The sequence below is a fragment of the Chrysemys picta genome, chromosome 11 (genome assembly GCF_011386835.1).
Source record: "Chrysemys picta bellii isolate R12L10 chromosome 11, ASM1138683v2, whole genome shotgun sequence".
Classification (NCBI taxonomy): Eukaryota; Metazoa; Chordata; order Testudines; family Emydidae; genus Chrysemys; species Chrysemys picta.
The window spans coordinates 62,049,081-62,065,172 of NC_088801.1; the positions used below are offsets into that span (position 1 = coordinate 62,049,081).

Below are 16,092 nucleotides of genomic sequence, written 5' to 3' on the forward strand. Positions count from 1 at the left end.
TTTCCTCCCTGTATCTCTCTGACAGTATTCCAAACACCTCGTCATACCAAAACCAGAGCTGTGCTACTTAGAATAGCAAAATGGCCTTTGCAGTGGGGGAGCTCTCACTTTGGATTTTTTTTTTTCATTAGTAATATTTTTGAAAAGCTAATAATGGGCATTTAAATATTTATGTTCAATTATAAGGTATGTGATATGCAGAAGAATTGTTGTATTAGGTTTTACTTTGCCTTGGACTTAGAGACAGTAGATTTACATCAGAGAGTGCCTGAGAGCGGAGAATATTGTGGTCTGGAATTAATTTGGGCAAACAAACATCATAGTCAGATCTATTTTGTATTTTCTTTTCCTCCTCCTCCCCATGCAAATAAAGCACTTATGTAAGAAATTCATAATTGATCCTACAGTGCTTTCTTGCCTTTTTAGAGAAAATTACACCAAATGGATTTTATGTCACCTTTTTTTTCTTCTTTTTCCCTGCCCCACTTTATTGTTCAGTGGCTGCTTGAGGATGATGAAGAGATGCATTAATGTTTGGAATGCTTCAGTGGGAATGCAGCTTTTATTTCAATTACAGATCTTTACTATTTTTGATTTGAATCATACCCTTTTACTCCACCACCCTTTCTGCTGAACTCTCTGTAGTTAGTAAACTTAAGGTTGACATAACCATAGGGACTATAAGCTGCTGTGTGCCTCCTAAGAAGTGCTGAACACTATCAGATCAAATTGAAATAAGTGGGAGCTGAAGGTACTCAGCACCTTACAAGATCAGAGCTATATGAAAAGCAGAATTGATGGACTTTGGGGTTTTTCATTTGCCTTGGGAGTGAAATAAGTAGGCATGAAGCACAACATTCATGTTTTATTACCCCTTGGATCCTATTTTTAAAATTTTTTAAGACTTTATTTAATTTTACAAATATCTGAATTTTCTGAACTGATGGTTCACGTACTATGTGTTTATTGGAGTAGTTAAGCCAGAGAATGAAGTGAATGTGACAGGGTTGTTAATTTCTGAGATAGGTAAATATCTAGTATTAGAAAGGAGGCATAGCACAGTGAGAAATGTTACAATAGCTTTGTTTATTCATACTATTAATGAAAAGCAAGTGGGGCCCTTTGAAAATGTTTAGAGACATCTTGTAGGTTATTTGTTTTCCTAAATTGCTTGATTACGTTTCCCTTGTCATGAATGAAGTGGTTGGTTCTTATGTCTTTCTTCCCGTAATCCTTTATCGCAGGTCCTAGTGCCACCAATCTTATAATAGGTTCCATCGCTGGTGCCATCCTGGTAGCAGCTATTGTCCTTGGGGGGACAGGATGGGGCTTTAAGTAAGCAATGCCGCATGTCTTCTCTTCAGTGGCTATGGCATTTCTATTTTCTGCTTACATCACTAAGTTTTGAGTTCCTGCTACAAGACTCAAAGTGAAAAATACTGCTTCAAATAGTTACACTTGCACTGAAAAAGAGGAGAAATGTAAAAAAAACACAGATGTCACCAGGGTGCAAAGTTGGAGAACAGTAGTATACGTGGATTAACCTTCATGAGATTATAGAAAACAACTCCAAAAGTGAAAAAAGAAATACTTTTCTTCTCATGAAGAAGGTCTAGCCATCTCCCTATATCAATATTATTTTGGCATGCTTCGCCGAGAGCGAAACATAGTGGTAGGAAATCTAAAGGTACATTTTGAAAAATACATGAACACTGAAGCTGTGCACAGCAATACTTGAAAACTGATACAAGGCTGCTCTGTGTCTAACCAAGATATGAAGTATGCTATAGAATTTGTTCTGAGTTTTTTGACAAAATGTCTTTCTGTCAAAAATGCTGATTCATTGAAACAGAAACCTTTCATGGGAAATGGGCAGTTTCAAGAAATTTCCAATTTTGAAAACATTTTGAGGAGGATGTTTGACATTTTCAAAATGAAAAGTTCTATTTAGAAATTTAAATTAATTTATAGTTTAAAAAAGATAGAAAACAAAACATTTCAAAATTATTGAAACAAAAGTTTTAATTAACTCAAACTGATTTTTTTTTCAGATTATCAGTTCATGAAAATTTTCAAAGATTTTGACTTTTGTCCATGATTTACAAAATCTCAGAATTTTTCTGAGACAAGAAAACTGATTCCTGCCCAGCTCTAGTATATTAACATTGATTGACATGAAACATATATTGAGCAAAGTTCATTCCAGGTGTAACTTCCATTAACCAAAATGGAGTTATATTTTGATGAATTGGACTATGATATGCTTTTCCTTGTAATGTCAATGACACACATCCTGTCCATATCAAACTAGCACACTAGGTCTAAGTTTGGAACTAGTGTAAATCAGCAAAGCTCCACTGACTTCTGTGGAGTTGATTTACACCAACTGAGGATCTGGCCCCAGATGTTTAGCACCACCAAAGGTGGTGATAACACTCACCAATCTTGCAGTCAGAGAAGACAACTAAGATTGTGGCTGCTTTTTTGTGCATCCATGAATGGCAACAACAATTGACCCTTAATTGTGGGCTTGATTGAAGATTACTTAAAATGTACAAATTAAAAAAACACCTGTTTAAGATCTTAAATCTTTGACAATGGGTAGTCGTAAAAATTACACGTGTATTTAGAAACACAATGTTTAGAAAATAATTTCCTTTCTTGCATACTACCCAACACCAGATTTCAGGATTCTAAAAATCTCCTGCAAAAGCCCATTACATCAAATCATCTAAAGCTTTGTAAGAAATACAGCTGTGTACTGTTTTCAGTGTTCTCTTCTAGGAGAAATAAAACCTTGTCCTCAAATCTTGGTAGGTTAAAAAAAATCTGTTTCCTTTTAAAACCTATGAATTTGTCATGTTAATGCTACACATTTACATTCCATTGGGGCAAGTCTTGTCTCCATCTCTATGGGTGCAAAGGGCTCTTTTTAAGCATTGTGGTTGTGAGGATTGTAGAGTCCAGTTCCATGGGAGCAGTTTATGTACGTTGGACAGGGTAAGGCTGGATGATAGCCAGGCTAGAGTCCGAAAAGGCTACTCCTACTCCAGTTTACTATTTGGCAGAGGCAGAATGGAAGCAACCTGGATGATGACTACATCCCAACTTTTGCCATTGTACACAAATGCTCAGCCAGGTTATTCCAGCTGGGAACATGATGCAAGCAATAATCACTGAAGTTCTTAAATATTTTTTTGTATTTATTGCTTTTATATTTTTTAAAAACCACTTCAGATCAGTTATAATAAGAACCAGAAATCTAGGTTAAATATAATTGCTTTGCATGCTCAAATAGTACAAGGGAGGTGATATCCAATCTGTGTAAAAAAATATTATTTTCCTAATCTCTCATTCAGTTTCCTCAGGAGTAGTATACGAAACCCACTAGAATTAAGGTGGTATGATAGCTGCTCAAAACTAAATGAAATTAAAAAGGAAGAAAAGGATAATTAAAATAGGGTTACCATATTTAAAAAATAAAAAAAGAGGACACTCCACGGGTCCCTGGCCCCGCCCCTTTCCCACCCCAGCCCCGCCCCAACTCTGCTCCTTCCCCAAAGTCCCCGCCCTAACTCCCCCTCCTCCCTCCCAGCCACGCGAAAAGGGCTGCCCAAGTGCTACCGGCTTCACGGTTTGCCGGGCAGCCCCCAGACCTTGCGCCCCCAGCCAGCGCTTCCCCAGCGCAGCTGGAGCCTGGGAGGGGAAGCGCCCAGCTGGGGGGCTCAGGGTCTGGAGGCTGCCCGGCAAACCGTGAAGCCAGTAGCGCTCGGGCTTCGGGCAGCCCCCATGCCTCCGGACCCTGCGTCCCCGGCCGGGCACTTCCCCTCCCAGGCTCCGGCTGCTGTGCTCCTCCCCTGACTCTTCAGCTCTGTTTAAGAGCCAAGCTGCCCCAGCGCTACCGGCTCCGGAGGCAAGGGGCTGCCCAAAGCCGGTAGCGCTTGGGCAGCTCGGCTCTTAAACAGAGCCAAAGAGTCAGGGGAGGAGCAGAGCAGCCGCGGGAGGGGAAGTGCCCGGCCGGTATTTTCCCGGACATGTTTGGCTTTTTGGCAATTCCCCCCGGACGGGGGTTTGATTACCAAAAAGCTGGACATGTCCGGGAAAAACCGGACGTATGGTAACCCTAGTTAAAAATACTTGATTCAGTCCATGCTTTAGACATGAGCAAAAAAGACTCCCACTTGCCTGTTCATAATTCTTTTTTTACCAAACTGCCAGTATATTAGAGTTTAAAAACAAAATTCTGCCCTCATTGTTTCTTGTGCTGCCTATTAATGTCAATAGTTTTGGATAAGTGTGAGGGCAGAATTTGGCCCCAAATTAATGTCTTCCTTGTAAGATAGTCTTAATGATGACCTGTATTTGTTCATCACATTTTCTCACAAAACCACTTCTGACATTGAGAGTTCCACACATTTAAAGATGGAAGAATGTGACTCTTTGTTACTTATGACATTCAATGCATGGGTTAAAAGCAGAACAATAGTTGAGGTATGTATTTTGGAGTATACAGCTACTGATCTGATTTACAGCCCTTTGCATGCAGACTCACCATTGAAGTAATTGGGGCTTCTGCAAGCAGAGAGACTGCAAGATTGCTTATAATGTATAAAGGCCTAGTCTGTGAAACATTAATTACTGTTCACAATCTTGTGTTGCATATTGTGTTATGTTGGTGTACTTTGCATCTTATATAGCACAGGTTCTATTAGATGCAAAAGTATAAAAGAAAAGAAGTCATAAAAATTACACGTGTAAGAAGGTGTCTGCATTAACATAGCATATACCTTATATAGAAATATGTAATTTAGAGAACTTATTTTAATTATAGTGTTGTTAATTCTGTTTAGGAACTTTAGCCAAATTCTGCACTCCTTCATTGAGCAAATGTTCAATGAAGGACTGCAGAATTTGTACCTTTATAAGCCTACACATACAAGTAATGTTAAGTCTGGCCTTCCCTCCACTTGTGGACTATTTTCCTGGGAATTAACACAGTGGGAGTAACATGATTGAATGACAGTATATGCCTCTAGATCTGTATTTGGCCATTAGACACGTGCCACTCCCAGTGAAGTAAATGAGAGCCATATACATATATCCACGTGCAGATGTTTGTGCTCAGCCCTAAAAATATATATTTTGGGATGCATCTCCAGTAAAAAATTGTTTAAAATGTTGTGTTCCAGGGCATATCCTTTTAAATGCAGACCTACAAACTCCTTTAAAGATTGATCTTGTGATACTGTGTGATAGTGGCTTCTGGATACTAGTATGGTAAACCTGGATTCAGGAAAGCATCCTTGAGCATATGCTTAACATGCTTGCTTAAAGCAGTTAAGTGCAGTCCTGAATGGGGTAAAGTTAAGTTCACACTTAAGTGCATTCCTGAATCAGGGCTTTAAATTGTCCAATTCTGGCTTAAGTCAAACAATATCAATTGCTTTTCTTGGTATTGTCAACATTTTTTTTTTTTTTTTTGTCCAGCACAAAACTAACCTGCTCCCCATCACTTAAATCACCGATACAAATGTTCCACTTTGCATCCTGCATGTCTTTCTCTCATACAAAAATATAAAAGTATTTGGTATCCCTGTATGAGTAAGCTCTCGTATTGAAAATATCAGTTCAATATTTTAAAAAGAGCAAGATATGAATATTTATTCTGTAGCAGAACCTCAAATACAATAGCCTGGCCTAGCTCACAGCTTGAAGTGCATGTTTTTTGGGGGGAAACTGAGAAGGCTTTTTCACTTGTATGTGGAAGAAGACTAGCACAATATAGGGCCTCTCACTCTTTGCTTCCAGATTTTTTGTAGGATGTCCAAGACTAATAGAATGGGTTTTAATTTTCCTTTTAAGCAAGTGATGTTTCAGTCTTTAGTAATGTGAGAAGAAGTAGCCAATATTTTACAAACTAGGAGATGTGATTTTTGTTCCACAGGTTATCAGGTGTTCACATGCACATACGGTACTGTGGTGTCAAGTCCAAATCAAACGTAAGCTGCAATTAAGCAAATTTTGTTCATGCACTTAGTGGGTCAGTTTGGTATAAATTAGCAAAACAAAGTTTTTCTTTAAAGAAATAAACAAACTAGGATTTATGTTTAGACATTTTCTGGAAAGATATGGATAAAAATAGGAAAGAAAAAATGTTGTGATCAAGTCTCAGTAAAATGTTCAGTGCACATAGATCTTAAGGAACATATTTAGTGAATTTGAGTTAAATGCTGCTAGTGAGCGCCCTGTTAGAAACTATATTTTGTTTGACAGAAGACCTTGCTTAATATTTTGACAAAGTTGTAATTGTTTTTTGTACTACTGTAGTGTTTAGGGTCCCCTCTCATAGGTCAGGGCTGCACTGTTCCAGGCACTCTGCAAACACATAACCTGCACTGATGGTGAAGTTAACATAATGGCAGCAGGTCCATGGAGCGCCCTTCAAACCATTACAATGCTTCATTAAGGACTAAAGTGGAAGCCGAATGAGGGGTTAGTTAATGTGGGCAGTCTTGTGTGGGCTCTCTGAATTTCACATTTAGGCCTAGTTTCCAGTTCTTTTTAATATAGAATTTACTTGACAGTAGTGAATGTATAAGTGTGTAGTTTTGGTACAGTAACGAATTCAGTTGCTTTTTTAAATGCTGGCTTGATAGTTTGTTACATTTTGAAAGGGGATATTTGGTAAATAAATAACAATATTAAGTAATAGTACTGGTAAGGGCTACATTAAAAAGATATGTGGGAAGATCCTTTTGAAACTGCATAATAGTCCTCAGAATGTGGAATAGACTAGTAGGGGAGGTGCTGTGGCGGGTAAAAATGTATAGGCACAGTATTATTCCCAGTAATATCTGCTAAAAAACAGAGGTTTCCTGCCAAGTGGAGGGTTACTAGGTGGGCCAAATATTTACCCAATCCTTAAACTTCTGCATAAAGGCAGCTTTAGGAATTCAAATTGAGCCAAATCCTGTATCCGGTAGATGCTGGAAAGTCAAAAATGATCAGAAATGCTGTTTCTGCTGTGGTGTAGGGCAATACAGTAAAGAGCCTGTGCAGTGAGATTCTGAAACCTTGTGTATGCTTCATATAGGAACTACATACCAGCTCTCTGGTTTGTCAGTAACATCTATTTTTCTTTCCACTCTGCATTTCCTTGCAAAGTGTGTGCAGTGGGTCCATGAGCAGCATGAATCCACCTGCTCAAAATCAAATAACATGCTATGTCTACTACTATTCCTCATGCCAACAGATGGCAACAGGCTAGCTAAACAGGTGCCCTAGACTCTGTCACTGTTTTGAGGCTGATGATCCCATCCCCCAACTTTATTTTAATTTTCAGTTTCACATAGCAACAGCCCGGTTATTGTGGATTTGCTCACTTTTTCAAGATCTGGTATGGGGAAACTTTACAGAAACATTACTGATTTGAAGGGACTGTGCAGTCATTGGAGTAACCCTTAATTTTTTTGGCAAGACTTTGTGTTTCTGTGAACATGGAGGAAGGCACCGACTTACAAGAACACAATAAACTGCAATAGCAACACTAGTAGTTAGCTGCTACTAAAATAGGCAGTGTGTTTGTGCATTAGTTGCTGTGTTCTTCTCAAAACACTTATAAGCAAAGAGGAGAAAAAATAGGATACATCAAAACTATAATAAAAGACTGGGGTAGCAATGGCTTTATTTTGTATATTTATTTTTGCAAAGAATGAACTATGCCGTCAAAAGGTTCAAAAGCAACTATCCTAAATGGAATGTAGGTGATTATTACTTTGCACTGTGGCTTGTTATAGTTATGCTATGAATATTTTATTTTTAACAGAAGTAATAGTTGTGGTTTTTTCTATTCAGAGCTAATGGAGGCTGAACTTTTATTACTGTGAATTATTGAAGCTGGAATTAAATGTAAAAAAAAAAAAAAAAAGTTAATTCTCTGTTAGAGTTCCATGGCTAAAATGGCACCAAAAACAACAGGCAATGCAGAAGTTAAGATGGTGGCCTCAGCATCATTCTCTGTAGCGTGACCCTTCCCCCAAGGGCTCATCTCCTCTTCCTCATGTTGGTGTTTACTGCACTAGTGAAGGCACCCACACTGTTCTTCCTTCTCCTCTGGCCAATGAGCATGTGTGGACCTGGATCCTTGAAGAAGGGCCACTGCTTGTATGTGCTGGAGGAGGAAATATGGAGCCCTAAACAGCAGCCTCTTGTGGAGTGGAAGGGAAGTGGTCTTAGTGCTTCTGCCTTTTGCTGCTGAGGAAGATTGAGCAGAAGGGGCCAAGAGGGAGTCCAACGGAGCAGCCGTTGCTAGCAGACAGGGAGCACATCTGTCTCCCTGAAGCAGCAGTGAAGCCAGGTGAAGTTCCTGTTAGGGTATGTCTATACAGCATTTGGATCGAGCCTCCCAGCCCCGGTCGACAGACTCAGGGCTTGTGCTAGTCCTTTAAAATGCTGACAATGCAGCTATTTTTAAAGTTGCCACTCAGATTGGATCTCGGGCGCCGAAGCCTAGGAAAGGGGGTCAACCCTGACTGGGAGGCTCACTCCAAAATGCTGTGTAGAGATACCCCTATTGGCCAGAGAGGGGTGGCTGCTTTCAGTATCTCAGAACAGCTATTCCAAGAGGTAGGTGAGCCAACCAGCAATGAAAGACCACACACCTGTCAATCCTAGCCAGGCCTGTCTCCCACCTCCTCAAGATAGGGCCCAGAATATCTACTCTCCTGTGGTAGGCCAAATTCTGCACTCACATGCACAAATTTGTGTTTTCTTCAGTGGAATCCATATGCATTCATTTGGGGGAAGAATGTGACTGAGTTTGTGTTTAGTTCTGGGGAACTTAACATTTAACAAAGCATTGCTAAAACTAACAATCTTCCAACATTTCCATTTGAAACCTCTGTTTTAAGTATTTTACAACTCCGCTATAAAAATGGTTTGCACTTCGATATACATCTTTTCTGCTAATAATTTGTTTTATAATCGGAAGCTGTTTCACATTTTTGAAGTTACAAAAATATAGCACAGTAGTCTTAGATGTAATTGGATGTTAATGGCACCTTTAGTCCATTATATGAACTGGGCTTTATATATAAAGGGCTAACACATGCTTTGAAGCCACAGGCTGCAACTGGGGCGAGTACAAAGCCGCACTGCCACATTGGCGCTCCTGAGGCTTCCTGGGACAAAGCACAGCCTCTGCAATTCCCTTTAAGAGAATGTGGCATGTGCCTCTCCACCCTGACCGCACATAAGGCCTATTCTGCTGAGTAGTATGTGGGAGGAGCATGACTCTTTTGGGGAGTCTAGGTTCCTGTGTGCGTTAACCCAATTGTCCTTGTGTGCTCTGACTGCAAGGATTGCACTTGGTGTATGGGTGAGGGAAACAATTATACAGCCAGGTGGGGATCTTGATATAGCAGGGTAGAGGGCTTAGTTGACTTCTCACCAGTGTTTACCAGGAAGGTTTATATAATATGGCTTTTTTTTAGCAGTGCTTGGAGCTTAGCTATAATGGAGGATTAGCAGAATAGTGTAGGAAATTCATTATGATGAATTGCTACACTTTACTTGGCCCATGAATACATGGGGATCCTTCAGTAGTAATATTGTTAGTTCCCTTACTTCTAGTTATGACTTTTTTGGGGAGAAAACCGAGATTTGTTCATCCGTTTGCAGTTTTTTACACAGACTAGTATCTTCATCTCAACATATAATGTGTTATGAGTAGAGATGGGGTTTTTAGTGGTTAGAACATGTGACTCTGTCAGGAGGCCTGAATTCTTCTCTCAGTTCTGCCACTGGCTTATTGTATAACCTTGGGTGAGATAATGCTATCCAACTTAGTTAAGCAGTTTGAGATATTCAGATAAGTATTACGTAAGAGCAAGGTGGTGTTATTTCTTACCAAAAAATTAATATGCAAAAGTGACTTACTGAACAGCAAGCATAGTGTATTTCAAAAACAGTTTTGTGCGCTCATTTTGAATGTCACATTTAGATCCCTACACCCTTCATTTTCAGGCATGACAACTTTGTCAGACTCTGATATTGTGGAGAAAACCGTTGTTACTAATGATTGACCAGAGGAAACATAACATTTTGATGTAACATATTAAGAAAATACTGAAAAAGAAGAAAGGCATTAGCTGAGTTAATTTTTTACCTTTGGAAGAATGTATTTTCATTTAATGAACTGTAGGGCATGATCGAAATAGATTTGTGGCTTTGAAATAGACCCTAGAAGACATTTGATATGATGTGGGCTGTGGTACAGTTCCACAAGAATTTGGCAGTTGTTCCAAAGTACGTCCATCACTGCTCAGAGACAGTACTAGCAGGACTGTGCTGCTCAGGAGTTCTACTCTAGCAAGGGGTCAGTTGGGAAGACCTGGAGGGTTATATTGGAAGGCTAGCAAAACATGTTCCCACTGTAACTTCGTACTAAATGTCACATAGCTCATCAATTTAATAGAAAAACTTCAGGCAACACATTTGACTTTAAGTATAGGCTTTTAGTGGTTTGTTCCCTTAAAAATAACAGGAATGCAAACATTCAATGGACGGTTAAATCATCTGAATTTTTCACACATATTAGTGATCTGATTTTTCAGATTTGTTTTAAAGGTAAATAACTGTTGGTTAGTGGAGTTTGAATTTCAGTATGCTGTGTAATAAAAAATAGATAGTCATTTAAAGCACTGCTTTTCATACACCTTAGAGAGAAACTGACAGAGAGAGTAAGTCCAGACAAGTTTTGATTCAGATTTAAATAGTCAATATTATTCAGACTTCCTACTATACTATTCTACATCTGACTAAATCTACTCAGAGGGTATGAATGCTACAGAGATTGTTGGGTTGATATATCTAAATAGTGCAGTCAGTTTGAGTCACAGTGAAGATTAGTACAACACTTTTCTATAAAAAGGGAAACAATGAAATTTTAAAAGCCTATAACTCTTACGCTGCATGTCTTAATAACAAATACTCAAGCAGGCACTGGCACAAAATCAAAGGCTGCCAGGTCCTCTGAAAGACCTATCCTGGATAACTTTTCTTTTTGCACTGATTCCTAAGTCACCTGTACAACTTAGGAAAGGCTTGCTTTCAGCTTAAACACTACAGCAATGGTGGTATTGGGAGAGCACAGTCAAAAAGGAAATTTTGGGCTTTGTGTATTTAATTTTTAATTCCTGTTCTATGTCTTTTGCATGACAATTTGGTGGCGGTAGTGGTGCACATGCCCAATGTTAAGACTAAATGCATGAGCCCCTTGCTTGATGCCCCACATAAAGCCAGATTATGGGGAGGTTGCACCCAACTTGTGCTGTTGCCTTGTAATGTCTTGCTGTTTATTGATATAGGGTATCAATATCGTAGGAGACTGGACATTAGTATAAAAGCTAAATTGTAATGGCATAATTAAAAGTCTCTGTCCATTCTCCTTCGACTGCAGTGTCTCAGTATCTGCTATATTTTGTACCTTATTGGAGATTCAAAGTGCTTTGTCCATAGTATGGTAAAAGCTCACAGAGACACTAAGATAGCTTGGTCAACTATAAAATTATCTGTGGATTCAGTGTAGCCACTCAAAGATGGATACCTGAGGGGGCATGGTCACCTTATTTGTGGAAGATCTATGTTTTGGAGATTAATAAGTATCTGTTATAAACAGCCAGATGCCTTTTTGCATTTTAAGAGTGATTTTGTATATGAAATGTGACTGTTTAGAGTGGTTCCAAATGATGTACAAATGCTGTCCTGGTTTAATGTATAGATACGTCAGACAGTCTGAAAGACTTCCCATCTAAATAGGATTGACTGCCACTTGCAGTACTGCAAAAAAAAAAAAAAAGTTAATTATATACACTGTCTAGATTTAACACATGCAATTTTAAACTTCATAGCGACAGCAGGAATTGATACTGTAATACAGTGTGTCCAAACCCTCTCAAAGTCCAATCATTACAGTTACTTCACTGTAAGGTTAGTTTGTGAGACTACCTCAAAGTGAGCTTATTACTTTACTATGGTGTTAGCACTGCTTCTCTCCCATTATGCCTAACTAATGTTTTATGTTTTTCTTCCTCATTTCATCTCCTTTTGACGCACATTGGAAGAAATGTCAAAAAGAGAAGGTACGATCCAAATCAGCAAGGTCCTATCTGACGGAACTTAACTGGAAAAGCTTCTTCTTGCACTACTGGATTCTGGGTGTAAAGTCTTTGCTGTCACTGTGCAGGAACTCAATCAATAAAGAAGAACATTAGAAATGGTAATGACTAAAGTTGAGTTGCTGGGGATGGAGTGAAGGAACACTGTCTTTTTTGGAGATAAGTTCAAATACTCCCTTCCTTTCATCTTTCTCTTAAAAAAAAAAAAGACAGTGATGGACAACTGTTTATTTTTTTGTTTTGTTTTTTCAACGAAAGAAAGAAGGGGGCAAACCAACCAAGTGCAATAAGAGAACTGTTTCAAAATAGTAAAATAGAAGATTTTTTTCCCTAGCCTGCTGGCACTCTAACTTGAGTTCGCATGACTTTTTTTTTTCATATTAAATGACAAACTCCAGTGGCATGAGCAGCTAATTTTGGAAAGGGTAAATTGCATGGCATATATACAACAAACAAACAAGATAGCAAGCCGACCCACGCAAGATCTGCACCCAAATCTATACAGAGAAGAAAACAACAAAACACAGAACGCAGAGGTGGTGATATTAGGCTCTTCTTATGAAATCTTCTTCCACCAGTGCAGTGCATTCTCTCTCTGGAGAGAAAGTTCCCTATTCTGTGGATTCATTGTCCCTGTTCTTTTACCTCCTGGACTAAAATTCCTTTGGGCATGGGAGCTATTGTTTTTGAGCAGTGATAATGTATAGTTCTTCTATAGAAAGAAAAATGTATATATGGAAATAAGAGATTGACATATCATTTTCACGGATCTTTAGTGAAGGATTTCCTTAGAAAGATTCTATTCTCTATGTAAATCTATTTTTGGTGGTTTAATTTTGCTCCCCTTTTAATCTTTCTAGCATGTTGTATAGCGGGTGTTCTGGGCTTGCTCAAAAAAGGCAGATGTAGCATGCAGATCCAGGGAGTTCTGGCACCAAACAGGTGTGATCTAAAGTTTGTATGCTTGAAACCAAAAAACAAACCATATTAAAATGTGTAAATGCATATGTATTTAATAAGTCTCTTTTGAATTACTTTTTTGGCTGTCATGCAGATTTTCTGTATATAATGTAAGAAAATTGACACCATCTCAAATTAATCACGAAAGTGCCAAGTTCATAGCTTTTTAATTTTAACAACTATTTTCCTCTGTCTAGCTTTTTCAAGTGAAAGGAAAACAAGCTTAAGTAAGCCTTAAAATATTCACAAAATGCTGAAAGCTTGAAACAGGCTACGGCTTTCCCGTTTAGTCTCCATTTTCCCACCCATTCTCCTCTCTCCCTTCCTGGCAGGCTTGCAAAGATGATCCAAACATCCAAGTCACTCTGAGTTTCCCTCTTTAGTACCTATCACCTTTCAAAGTACAATCAGGATAGCTACTATTTCTGCTATGGATGGTTAGTATCACTCTTAGGGTTTGTTCAGATTTCACTTCCGAGGGTTGGCACATTAATGCTATTACTTGTATGTTCACACATGGGGCACAGTCCAGTCCACTGACAAAGTGGAAGGGCTCCCATTAACTTAAATAGGCATTGGACTTGGGCCTTGGTGAACTGAGCAAATAAAAGCTTTAGAGCCTGTTCATAATTCTCCTTACTCTGAATTACACTGGAATTACCTCTTTTTGATATTAGTATAAATGAGAGGGAGTTAGTCCTATAACTCAAACTCCATTTAGGTCTTATATTTCATTTTCCTGACTTTCATTTTCCTTGTTCAAATCTTGAGTCAGTTTCTGGATTTAGCTTTAAAATTAACTGATGGAAATACTAGGAAAAAATTTGTGTTGCAATTAGTATAATTTTTTTTTGCTTTGTTCAATAAAACATTTTTGCCTCCAAACATATTTCAAACTCTGACAATATCCAATCTGAAAGAGAAGTCTTTCCCATGAAAACTATATTGTTTTGCAGTCAAGATGGTTATTTGTCAAATGATGTTTTAGATAACGTGATTTTGTTAAATCTACCACTGTTATTGCATTATGAGTAAGAGGTAGTCTGTGTTGATATAGATCTACTCCATATTGTGATAACAGGGCTATTTACAGCATTATTTCAACATTATCTGACTTCAGAGCAAGGGTTTTGGTTGTATTAATGTTCAATGACAATGAATACTTGTAATTTTGAGGGGAACTCAAAGTACTTGTGTTGTAATATTGCCCACTGGTACTATGTTGCTTATTTCCACTTTGCTACTGCGTATGGAAGGTATAATTACTCTCTGGCAGGTACTAAACTGCACATTTTGGTTCTACTGCAGAATCAATGTGGTAACTACAGTAGAAATGCCACTGTGGTTACAAAATCAATTAGGTGTCTAATGTAACTACCTGTATAATAAAACTTTGATGATAAGCATTTCACAAATAACATTGTAAATGTGCGATGTGATGTTTTTAATCAGACCACAGTGGTCCCCAAATATTATGTACATATGGTAAGTGTTGGTGTAACTTTTTGTTACACCAGCAGTTTCATAGGAAATATGATTTCTTGACTGAATTTACGCTCCACTGTTTAGCTGTGTGCGTGTATGTGTAAAACACACAAGCATTATGCTCTGTATGTACAGGATGTAAATGACATCACATAACTCACAAAAGTGGATTCTAATAAATCTTTTCTGTGGTACTAGGGTTATGTAGTCTTAACCATTTAGCTAGATATTGTTGATTTTCTAAGCCATTCGTTTGCCACATTTAGTAGAGTACACATGCTACTTACGTTAATTTATCTTAACAAGTGTCAGAATTTAATATTAATAGAGTAAACGTTAAGCAATGACGAGTCCCCATTTCACCCACTATATTTTTGCTCCATTATATGATTCATCTTGACAAGAAAATGTCTGGTAACTATACAGCTCTTACTGGTATGCTGCATGATCCCACTGAATTGACCTAATCCTTTTATAAGAGAGCTCTGTGAGGCAAATTAAATATACTGTAGGTGCATGTTAAAAAATAAATTACATAGAACTAGAGTTTTATAAAGTTTTCTTTACTATGCAAAGATGGGTATTGCACAAACAAAATTTAAAGACAAATGTCTGAGGAACTTTACAAAATAATACTTGAATTTATTTTTGTTTGAAAGCCTATCAACCATGTTTTATATTCATTGTTGCTTCCACTATTAATCTTCCTTTTTAAAATGATTTGTAAATATTTTTTAAGTGCACAATATGATGTTATGAGCCAGTTTTTGTTTGGAGTTAATGCTCATTCATATCTTGTTGGCTGCTGATGAATGGAAATTTAATAGTCATTGTTCTGCAACTCTTAGTAAAATCGTATTAAAAACATCATGAACATGGAATGTTGTAGCTTTGTTTTGATCATTTTTCTTCTTTATTATGTATGCTTATTTTATTAAATTCCCATGTTCAGAATGTCACCAAGCTTGCAGGAACAATCAGAAGCCTCAATAAGAATCTCTGATGATAGATTCTGACCAAGATTCATCCAACCTCAAATGCTGAAAGATTCTTTCTAATTATTAGTTTCAGGTGAGATCTTTTCTTTTAAAATGTACAGACTTTCCCCATCAGAAGAAAAAACTGGGGGAGTGGGATCAGCAGAGATGCCAGTTCTAATCTCCTGTCCGGTGAGCGAAAACCGGGTTTTACACTTGTTCTGAGTCTTACACTTGTTCCCCCTGTGGAACTCCCATTTAAATCAGTGGGAGTTACAATGCTTCTGCATTCTCAGTTAGTTTAAAAATAAGATATCATCCTGACTTATTTTGCTACCAAGTCTTTAATACAGAGCCAGATCTAAATGAGGCATTGATGTATTTGTAAAGAGGGATAAAATGTTGGTCTGTTGTATCTGAAAATTTACAATATTTTTGCTTTCAAGGAATGAAATCTTATGTAAGTACCATAAAAGCCAACATAATAAATTAGT

The 16,092-nt window shown here is 38.0% G+C and overlaps 1 protein-coding gene across 8 annotated transcripts in view; it reads left to right on the top strand.

Moving 5' to 3' along the window:
- ADAM23 (ADAM metallopeptidase domain 23) overlaps window positions 1-15,502 on the top strand; it is a 194,049-nt gene extending 178,547 nt beyond the window's left edge. For 3 of the 8 annotated variants that reach the window (XM_008172506.4, XM_008172509.4, XM_008172514.4), the window contains one exon: window positions 12,123-15,502. In XM_008172506.4, coding sequence (XP_008170728.2) covers window positions 12,123-12,171 — 49 coding nt within the window. In that variant the 3' untranslated portion in view covers window positions 12,172-15,502. Of the gene's footprint in view, window positions 1-1,244; window positions 1,336-5,944; window positions 6,000-12,122 lie in introns of all 8 variants that reach the window. The other 5 variants (XM_008172503.4, XR_006176707.2, XM_008172505.4 and 2 more) reach the window with 5 other exon arrangements.
- Window positions 15,503-16,092: the final 590 nt, after the last annotated feature.